At 38.4% G+C, this 11,641-nt stretch overlaps 1 protein-coding gene across 1 annotated transcript in view; it reads left to right on the top strand.

Moving 5' to 3' along the window:
• The window catches only part of SPINK8 (serine peptidase inhibitor, Kazal type 8 (putative)), a 47,867-nt gene that overhangs the window by 1,504 nt on the left and 34,722 nt on the right, over window positions 1–11,641 (top strand). The window contains exons 2-3 of the mRNA XM_023519513.1: window positions 5,888–5,937; window positions 6,738–6,859. Coding sequence (XP_023375281.1) covers window positions 5,888–5,937; window positions 6,738–6,859 — 172 coding nt within the window. The remainder of the gene's footprint in view (window positions 1–5,887; window positions 5,938–6,737; window positions 6,860–11,641) is intronic.

The following is an 11,641-nucleotide window of genomic DNA, read 5'->3' as shown; positions in this document are numbered from 1 at the left end:
TGCCACTCTACTGAGAGCAACAAAATAAAAAAAAAAGAGGGGCGGTGCCTGTGGCTCAAAGGAGTAGGGCACTGGCCCCATATACTGGAGGTGGTGGGTTCAAACCCAGCCCTGGCCAAAGAAAAAGAAAAGGAAGAAAAAAGAAAATAACTCTTTACTTATTCTCATATGTATGGCCTTATAGTTCCCGTTAAATCCATATCTCACCTGTGTGCCCATATCCAGTGACCAAGTTCAGCTGAGAGGAAATTCATGTATCACATAAGTCCATGCCTTTTTTTTTTAACATTTCTACCAAAATGGCTCTTCCTTTATAAAGGTTTTCATCATTATTTTCTGAAAATTATTTTATATTCTTAACCGTCAACTTTGCCTCCAGCTTGACTTACTCTAACCCATCATCTATACCGTTACAATAGTTGTATTTTTTAGTGCCAATGTTATCTTAGCCCCTCCTACAATGCTGGGTTTCCTGGTACCGACTTATTTTCATAGCTAAGAAATATATACTATTTGCTGACTTCGTGCCAGAAACTGAGCTAGACACTGGTTATATGGTAGGACTGGTCCGTGGACTCACAGTGTGACACAAAATAGTGGAAGATATACAGATATCATGGCCCATACCAAGTATGAACACATATTTCGATAAGTGTTCCAAATGGTAAAGACAGCAAGAGGGTGTACAACTCAAGCTACAGCTCGTCTTTTTCCTCCCCTGCTCAGCTCAGCTAATGAAAGCTCTACTCTGGGCAGGTGTGGCCAAGAAAATGAGTTTCCTTCTCTACATAGCTTACGGTTGAGGGCAATGATGTTTCCCTGGGACAGGCATGCCATCAACGTTCTTAAGCATTGCCCCTTTGTGTTGCTGAGGCTAAATTACAGGAGAGTAAGGCCAAGAGGCAGGGTGCACCTGACTTTATTTGGAATCAACTATAGTGAAAATCAAGCTTCGGGGCTTGTTCACTTTGTCTTGGTTCACTTTGTGCTGCTATAACAGAATACCTGAGACTGGGTAATTTATAAAGAACAGAGATTAATTTCTTATAGTTCTGGAGGCTGGGGAAGTCCAAGGTTGAGGGGCCTGCATTCGGTGAGGACTGTCTTGCTGTATCATCCAATGGCAGGAGGTGGAAGGGTAAGAGAGCACACACGTGTATGCATGCATGAGTGAGAGCTGAACTCATCCTTTTTTCAGGAACGTGCCTATAATAACTAACCCACTCCCAAGGTAACAACATGAATGTATTCATCAGTCACCTCTTAAATGTCCTGCCTCTCAACATTGGTGATTAAGTTTCTAACTATGAGCTTTGGGGGACACATTCGAACCAAAACAGGCACCCTCAAAAACAATGGGGATTTTGATGGTCAGCAATTAAAATAAAACAGGTGGCTTTATGAGAACAATAAGCTAAACCACAGGCCAACTAGTTTGTCAGCAAGTGGGGGGTGGGGGGGGGAGACTACTAAAAAGACTCCCCCACCCCAGGCTCCGCACCCGTAGCACAGTGGTTATGGTGCCAGCCACATACACCAAAGGTGGTGAGTTTGAACCCGGCCAGGGCTAGCTAAACAACTGCAACAAAAAATAGCCAGGCATTGTGGCCAGCGCCTGTCGTCCCAGCTACTTGGGAGACTGAGGCAAAAAAATTAAGCCCAAGAGTTTGAGGTTGTGGTGACCTGTGATGCCACAGCACTCTACCAAGGGTGACATAGTGAGACTCTTGTTTCAAAATAAATAAATAAAAATAAAAAGACCCCCCCCCCACCACCACCAAGGGGTTCAGAGCAAACCTCAAGGGCTGGTCTCAAAATTTACCCTGCAAAGAGATACAAAACCTTAATTTGTGCATCCAAGAAGTTTAGTGAACTTCAAATAGGACAAGCTCAAAGAGATTTATACCATTATCAACTACCTAAAGGTAAATACCAAGAGAAACCCGGAAAGCAACAAGAGAGATGTGATTCATTAATATACAAGTGACTTTCAGTAGGTTTAACAACTGATTTCTCATCAGAAATCATGAGGGCCAGAAGCAGTGATATGACAAAGTATCAAAACAGGATAAACAAACAAAACACAGAGACCCCAAACTGCCTTCTAAGAATCTTAACACACAACAAAACTGTATTTCAAAAAATAAAGGTAGAATTGAGACATTCCCAGGTAAACAAAAACTGAGAGAATTTGTTTCTTGCAGACTTATCCTACTAAAAAAAAATTATTTTTGAGACAGAGTCTCACTTTGTCACCCTTGGTACAGTACTGTGACGTCATGGCTCACAGGAACCTCAAACTCCTGGGCTTAAGCGATTCTCTTGCCTCAGCCTCCCAGGAAGCTGAGACCACAGGCACCCACCACAATGCCTGGCTATTTTTAGAGATGGAGGTCTCACTCTGGCTCAGGCTGGTCTCGAACCTGTGAGCTCAGGCAGTCCACCTGCCTCAGCCTCCCAAGTGCTAGGATTACAGGCATGAGCCACCCTACCTGGCTAAAAATATTAAAGGAAGTTCTTCAGGCTGAAAGTGACAGACAATAATTCAAATCCATATAAACAACAGATAATATGGTATAGACAATTATGCAATTATAAAGACAGGATAATGCACATTTCTTCTCCTTTTTTTAAACTGAGTTGAAAATCATTATATAAAACAATATGTATATAATTTTCTTGTTGAGTCTATAACATATAGAAATATTTGACAATTAAAGCACAAAAGAGGTGAGTGGGACCAAAGCAATACTGATGTAAGGAAATGACAGCAGATGGTAACTTAAATGCACAGGAACAAATGAAGAGAGCCAAAAATGGTGAATAAGAAGGTTAATGTAATGTAATGAAGTTATATGAAATAATAATTACAACAATATATGGCTGGGTTTATAACATATATAGTTAGTTGTAATATATATACAATAATAGCATAAAAATAAAATAATTGCATAAGAGGAGGAAAAAAAGGATAGAACTATATGGGAATAACATTATTATATGTCAATGGAATTATTATAAATTAGTATATATCTGAAGCACATCCCAATAAATTAAGCTGTATATAATTATTCACAGAGCAACCACTAAGAAAATAAGCCAGGAGGCTCGGCGCCTATAGCTCAACCGGCTAAGGCGCCAGCCATGTACACCTAAGGTGGCGGGTTCGAATCCCCAGCCCGGACCCGCCAAACAACAATGACGGCTGCAACCAAAAAATAGCCAGGTGTTGTGGCGGGCGCCTGTAGTCCCAGCTACTTGGGAGGCGGAGGCAGGAGACTCGCTTGAGCCCAGGAGTTGGAGGTTGCTGTGAGCTGTAATGCCACGGCACTCTGCCCAGGGGGACAGCTTGAGGCTCTGTCTCAAAAAAAAAAAAAAAAGAAGAGAAAATAAGCCAGGAAAGGTAGTGAAACAAATCACTAAGGGAATTATAGTTCTACACTAGAAAATAATCACTTGATACAATAAAGAGCAAGAAAAGATGACTGGAGGACCAAAAAAGACATGAGACATACAGAAAGCAAAAAGTAAAATGGCAGCTATAAATCCAAGTATATTGCTATAGTTTGGATGTTGACCTCCTCCAACTCATATTGAAATTTGATCCCCAATATTGGAGGTAGGGCCTAATGCAGGTGTTTGGGTAATAGAGATGGATTTCTCATGAATATCTTGGTACCTTCCTCGTTGTAATGAATGAGTGTTCACTCTAGTAGTTTTCGTGAAAGCTGGTTGTTTAAAAGAGCTTGTTACCTCCCTCCTCTCTTTCTTTTCTCATGCAATATGATGTGATCTCCATACATGTCAGCTCCCCTTCACCTTTTACCATGAGTGGAAGCAGCCTAAAGCCTTCACCAGAAGCAGAGGCTGGTACCATGCTTCTTGTACAGCCTGCAGAACTGTGAGCCAAATGAACATCTTTTGTTTATAAATTATCCAGTCTCAGATATTCCTTTATAGTAACACAGACTAAGACATACATCAATCAAAATATTAAATGTGAATGAATTACACAATCCAATCAAAAGACAAAAATTGTCAGACTGAACAAAAAATAGATCCAACTGTATACTGTTGGATTCAACTCCTTAGATTCAAAACAGTTGGAAGTAAAGTGATAGAAAAAATATATCACACAAACTGCAGCCATAAAAGGCTGGAATGGTTATGCTAATATCAAAGTAAACTTCAAAACAAACAAACAAAAAAACTAGAGATAAACAGGGTCATTTTATAATTTAAAAAGATCAATTTATTAGGCTAATATCCTTAAATACAGAGGATGCCAACAAACGTATATACATTTTAAGAAAGGAAAAAAGTATGTTAAACTTGTAGTAATCAAGTCACATTTGATTTCTGCAATTACAAGAGGTGCTCAACATGACTTATATTCATCTTTTTGTTATTGGTTTATATTGAGTATTGCAATTTTAATGCAGTTTTTTCTTTTTTAAAATAAGTATACATTTTTGGCACCCCCTGTATATAAAACAAAACTATTAGAATTGAAGGGAGAAATCAATAATTCAACAATAATAGAGATATCACCTCCCACTTTTAATAATGACTAGAACAACTAGACAGAAAACCAACAAGGGAATAGAAGCCTAGAATAACCAACTAGACCTAACAGATATCTATAGAGTATTCCATTCAGCAACAGAATGTGTATTGCACACGAAACATTCTCCAGGATAGACCATATCTTAGGCCTTAAGACAAGCCTCATTAAATTTAAAAGGATTAGAATATTTAAAGTATGTTCTCTTACTACAAAAAAAGTTTCCATGAATGTATTCTATATGTCAGAGAACAAAGAACAGAAATGTAATGTATAGTAGAACCTCTGTACATTAACCACCCAAGGGACTACAACAAACTGGTCAAGATATGGAGGTAGTCAGCATAAGGAACTTGACCTACTATACTGATAGTTACATGTGGTGGATGTCTGGTCTATGAAAATTAGGTCAGCTTAAGGAGGTGGTCAATGCAGGGAGATGGTCAATAATAGAAATTCTATTGTATTGGACAATAATTGCACAAAGGAGAAGAGTGGGAGCAACTCATTGCTCTTACCACTATTATCCAACATTGTATTAGAGGTTCTAGCCAGGTTTCTCGCCAAGAAAGAAATAAAAACATCTAGATAGGACAAGAAGAAAGTAAATTATCTCTATTTTGTGTCGTAATTTTGTGAATAGAAAAGTCCTAAGAAATACACTAAAAACTATTAGGGCTAATAAGTCAGCAAAGTTGCAGAATGCTAAATCAATATAGAAAAGCCAGTTGTATGTCTATACATTACTAATGAACATTCTGAAAATGAAATTAAGAGAACAATTACATTTAAAATAGCAAAAAACCAAAACAGAACAAAACAAAACCAACATTAGGATAGATTTACCAAAGGAGGTGACAACTTGTACACCTAAAATTATAAAACATCAAGAAAGAAATTTAAAAAGACCTAAATAAATGGAAAGACATCCCATCTTCATGGACTGGAGGCCTTAATATTGTTAAGATGCTTTGGATTGAATATGCAAACCTTAATGAAATTTAGCAACTTTTGAGGCACCTCAATATAACTATTTTGTAGTATTTTGTAAGTTAGAGCATGTTTATTAAAAATAATTGAGAAATATTATAGAAGTTGTTATTTATGTATGAAGTAGAAGGACCATAATTAAAGAAAGCAAGAGGCAGAAATTTCCTGATTCTTTGTTCCTTTAGAGGGCAGCTTGCATCAAAGAGGAACTCAGCCTTTTCTGATGGGATTTGAAGTTTCCTGTGTCCCAATCAGGGTCTTCCTCATCCTAGTTTTTTCCCTGAGGGCAGAAGACAAAGCAGCAGCTCTTCTGTATGTGCTTTTATCTTCCAGACATTGTCCTTCCTAAGCCTCCTGAGCCAGAGCACCTAAAACCGACGATGGTAAGGTCTGCTTCCTTGATTCCCAAGAATAGGAATGGGGGAAGAGAGTCAGTTTCCCTGATTTTCCCAGCTCTTTCTTCTGGGAGGTGGGGAAGAGAAGGAACTTGCATGGGAATAATACAATAAGAGCTGAGTCATCAGATATGTGTAATACATTTTATACTCATATGTTCCTAACCTGCCTCTAAAGCATTACCCCAATCAGTTTATACAACTGTCCTATGGGATAAAAGTCACATATTTTGCACCATTAAGAGGATAATAATGTCATGGCACAAATTCACTTCAGGCCTATGCTGCAGTACATAGTCTTTCCACCATGATATGCCAGGACATACATTTTGCCTCCCTCACATGAAGGCCTCATGATATATTCTCTTTGTTTCCTTCCTTCTACATCCTAACCCTGCTGTGACAAGTTTGAGGCTACTGTCATCTGAATCACCAAATATAATAAGTCACTCAGTAAATGTTCGTAAGAAGTTCTAATCTTAAAAGACATTTCTCTACTTTTGTTCTCTGTAGTGTAACGATCGCATTTTATAATTGGTAGGGCAAGGATTTTCACCCTGATAAGGAATTTATGGGGGATTGGGGAATGTACAGATTATATATTACATTATAATTATGTACATGTTGTTGGTGTTAAGTTCTGGGGTCAAATGCTGAGGCTTCTGAAGCCTTTTCTCTGAACTCCTGGGCTAGTGCAAATGATTCCATCACCCTCCCCTGCTGCCAATGACAATGGCCAAAGGACCTGAAGGACAACATCTGAAATAGTGTCTGTGTCTTGTCTTTAGGTTGAGTGCCTCAAGAATGTACATAAGTGTTGGTTTTTCTCATACACCAAGCCCAGTCAACTTATATGTGGCAGTGACGGGATTACCTACAATAGCAACTGCCATCTCTGCTCCAAAGTTCTGTAAGTCATTGATTTTATTCTCCCTTCTTTCAAGTCAGGAGGCTAAAGGTGACCAAAATAAGGTGACCTCCTCAGCCCACTTCCCACATCATCCAATTATATCTTCACTCCAGAAACTCCTCTACCATTCGCTCCTTAGTTTCCTCCATTCCTCTGGGCTCTCAGAAGGTGAGGTGGGGGTACTATGTCTGGCCCGGATAAGGATCAAGTGGAGGAAACTCAGTTGAAAGCAGCCACAGCATTTAGATCATTTGACCATAGATGTAGGTCATCTTCATGCCTTTTCAGGCCAAAGAACAAAAACCTGATGAAGAAGAAAAGGAAAAAGCTGAGTGAAGAATTTTCCCAGCTATTAATTTATTGGTCATTGAATGTATATTTTCCAAAACAACTTTCTTTAGTTTTCATCCTGGTATATGATTTAGTCTTTAGGCCTATAACATGTTAGAAGCTTTGGGTGACACCATGTGAAATGCCCAATTGCCTGGTCCAAGGGGAATAGTGAGGAATAGAGGTTTGCATCAGGGAAGTTCCTTACAGAGGTGAAAGGAATATGGTATGAAATCTGCTTTCTCTTTTAAGGAGAAAATCCACATCTTTGTCTAACTAAGATTTATAGGTTAAGTCCAATATCTTAAGAGAGAAAAGCAAAGACACAAGACATGCCTTTCTCCCCTTCCTCTTCATGGCTTATCCTCAAGAGAAGGAATAATAACTTTGTCGATCAGGATGAGAGATGTTCGGCTGGGAAAGATCAGACTTTCTTTTTTTTTTTTTTTTTAAGACAGAGCCTCACTATGTCACTCTTACTAGAGTGCTGTGGCATCACAGCTCACAGCAACCTCAAATTTTGGGGCTTAAGCAATTCTCTTGCCTCAGCCTCCTAAGTAACGGGGACTACAGGCACCTGCCACAACGCCTAGCTATTTTTTGCTTGGAGATGTCATTGTTTGGCAGGCCTGGGCTGGATTCAAACCCGCCAGCTCTGGTGTATGTGGCTGGAACCGTAGCCAGTGAGCTACCAGTGCCGAGCCAAGATTAGCCATTTTTGCATTCTTAGTGAATAAATACTAAAAATCACACTAGAACCAATGAAAGAATTATGACATAAACAACTTTGGTGTCAATCTCAGTCACTGGCACAGACATCTAACAATCAGAATGCACAGTCTAGGAGTCTCATAATATCACAAACTCAAAGTACGCTAGAATCAGGAGACATCTAACAGATAGCTTCCGAAGAACTCACTTTTAGGCCAGGCGCGGCTTCCAAAGAACTCACTTTTAGGCCAGTGTAATCCTAGCACTCTGGGCGGCCAGGGGGGTGAATTGCCTGAGCTCACGAGTTCAAGATCAGCCTGAGCAAGAGCGAGACCTCATCTCTACTAAAAATAGAAAAACTTAACCCAGCGCTATGGCAGGCGCCTGTAGTCCCAGTTACTCAGGAGGTTGAAGCAAGAGAATTGCTGAAGCCCAAGAGTTTGAGGTTGCTGTGAGCTGTGACGCCACAACACTCTACTGAGAGTGACATAGTGAGACTCTGTCTCAAAAAGAAAGAAAGAAAGAAAAACTGAGGCAAGAGGATCACTTGAGTCCAAGAGTTGGAGGTTGCTGTAAGCTATGACACATGGCACTCTAACCCAGCACAACAGCTTGAGACTCTGTCTCAAAAAAAAAAGAACTCACTTTTACAATATCAAACAAAAATCATTTTTCTAGCAGTTACATTGGGGATTGCAAGTTAAATTTTCACTTACACCAGTCTAATTTGGATTAGTACCAACATAATTACAAAAGTATTCAAAATATTGCTTTTATATGGCTTCGTTCCCTTTACCCTATTTTGAACTGTTCTTACCAAGTTATACCTTTATGCACAGATTTATAATTATTGCTTTGTGCAATAAATCTGTTAAATCAGTTAGGAGAAAAAGATTTACCAAGGAAAAAATTTTTATACTGTTTTTTATATTTTCCTATTTATCTACTCTTACTTTACTGGCTCTTTATTTTTTCATGTGGATTCAAGTTTCTGTCTAATATTCTTTCACTTCAATCTGAAGGAGTCACTTTAGTAATTTTTAGGTATGCTAGGAACAAATTCTCTCAATTTTTATTTGCTGGAAAAACCATGATTTCACTTTCATTTTTTAAGAATAGTTTTGCTGGACATATAATTCTTGGTAGTGTCATTTTCTTTCATATATGTAATCCTACTGCTTTCAGCTACCATGGTTTCTAATGAGAAATTAGATGTTAAACTTTCTGAGAATCACTTCTATGTGGTAATTCACTTCTTGCTGCTTTTAAGATTTTCTCTTTGTCTTTGGCAGTTTTACAATGACTTGTCTATATGTGGATCTATTACAGTTTATCTTAAGTTTATTGAATTTCTTGTACACACAGATTAATGTTTTTCCTCAAATTTGGGAGATTTTCAGCCATTTAAAAATGCTATCCTTCAAGGCTCGGTGCCCATAGCCCAGTGGTTATGGCACCAGCCATGTGCACCAAGGCTGGTGGTTCGAACCCAGCCAGGGCCAGCTGAACAACAATGACAACTGCTGCAACAACAACAACAACAACAACAACAACATGCTATCCTTCAGAAACGATAGCCATCATTTCTTCAAATGTTATGTTGCTTTTTTCCTCTCTCTCTTCTATGTCGATACTTTTGCTGGTATTCCACATTAACTGTGGCTCTGTTCATTTTTTTCCAAGCTGAATTGGGTTTTTGACCCACTCTGTTGGTTTTTCTTATGTTATTTTTCTTTCTTTTTCTCAGTCTGGATAGTGTTAATTGACCATCTTCAAGCTCACCTGATTGTTTATTCTCTCTGCTCAACCCCTGTATCAAGCACATGTAGTGAATTTTTCATTTCAGATCTTTGTATTTTTCAACTTCAAAATTTCTATTCATGTTTGTTTATTTATTTATTTATTTATTTATAGAGATAGAGTCTCACTTTATCGCCCTAGGTAGAGTGCCGTGGCGTCACACAGCTCACAGCAACCTCTAATTCCTGGGCTTAGGTGATTCTCTTGCCTCAGCCTCCTGAGTAGCTGGGACTACAGGCGCCTGCCACAATGCCCAGCTATTTTTCTGTTGCGGTTTGGCTAGGGCTGGGTTTGAACCCGCCACCCTCAGTATATGGGGCCGGCCCCCTAACCACTGAGCCACAGCGCTGCCCTATTCATGGTCTTGTAAATATAATTTCTATCGGGTGGCCCCTGTGGCTCAGAGGAGTAAGGCGCCAACCCCGTATGCCAGAGGTGGTGGGTTCAAACCCAGCCCTGGACAAAAACTGCAAAAAATATATATATATAATTTCTATTTTGATATTCTTTATTTGATAAGACATCATTCTCATGCTTGCCTTTAGTTCTTTAGACATAGTTTCCTTTAGTCCTTTAAACATAGTTAAAACAACTGATTTGAAAGTTTTGTCTCGACTGGGTGTGGTGGCTCATGCCTGTAATTCTAGCATTCTGTAAGGCTGAGGAGGGTAGATTGCTTTTGAGCTCAGGAGTTCAAGACCAGCCTGAGCAAGAGCAAGACCTTGCCTCTACTAAAAATAGAAAAAAAAAAAACTAGCCGGGGGTTGTTGGTGAGTGCCTATAGTCCCAGCTACTCAGGATCACTTGAGCCCAAGAGTTTGAGGTTACTGTAAGCTGTGATGACACCATGGCACTCTATCCAGGGTGACAGAGTGAGCCTCCGTCTCAAAATAAATAATAAATAAAATTTACAAAGTTATGAAACTATCACCTGTATCTACTTCCAAAACATTTTCATCACCCAGAATAAAACCCCATATTCATTAAGCAGTTACTTCTCATTCTCTCATTCCCCTCAGTCCCTGGCAACCAATAATCTGCTTTCTGTTTTCACAGATTTACTATTCTGTATATTTCATACAAATGGAATTATATAATGTCTGTCCTTTTCTTGTCTGGCTCTTTCACTTAGCATAATAATTTTAAGGTTCATCCATATTTTATCATGTATCTTCATTTCTTTTTTATTGCTGAATAATATTCCATTATTTTCCACAATTTTTTTCATTTATCTATTGATTGCCTTTTGGATTGTTTTCACTTTTAACTATTGTAAATAAGTGCTGCTGTGAACATTTATGTACAAGTATTTGTTTGAATATTCTTTTCAGTGCTTTGAGGTATATATACCCAGGAAAAGAATTTGCTGAGTCATATGGTAAATTAATATTTAACTTTTTGAGGAATCACTAAAATTTTCTATAGAGGCCACGCCATTTTACATTCTTCCAGGATGGTTTTAGGGCTCTAATATCTTCATATCCACACTAGCACTTTTTCGAAAAATTACTTTATCCATCCTTGTGGGTGTGAAACGGTATCTCATTGCAGTCTTCATTTACATTTCTCTAATGACTAATGAGGTTATGCATCTTTTCATGACCTTGTTGGCCATCTGTAAACCTCTTTTGAAGAAACGTCTATTAAAGTCCTTTGTCCATTTTCAAATTGCATTCTTGTCTTCTTATTTTCAAGTTGCAAGAGTTCTTTATACATTTTGGATACTAGATACTAGATAGAAAAATATTTGAAAGCATTCAAATATTCTATAGATTCCATTCTATAGGTCATCTTTATAATGCTTTTATGATAATGTCCTTTGATACACAAAGTTTAATTTTGATTTATCTCATTCTTTTTCTTTTATTGCTTTTGCTTATATACTTTAAGAAATCATTGTAAAACCCAGAGGCATAAAGATTTACTTCTACTAGGTGGCAC

This window comes from Otolemur garnettii, unplaced genomic scaffold (genome assembly GCF_000181295.1).
Source record: "Otolemur garnettii isolate 467f Iridium unplaced genomic scaffold, OtoGar3 scaffold00179, whole genome shotgun sequence".
NCBI classification, from domain to species: domain Eukaryota; kingdom Metazoa; phylum Chordata; class Mammalia; order Primates; family Galagidae; genus Otolemur; species Otolemur garnettii.
Note: the sequence above shows the minus strand (reverse complement) of the source record. Positions and strands in the feature narration are given on the sequence as shown.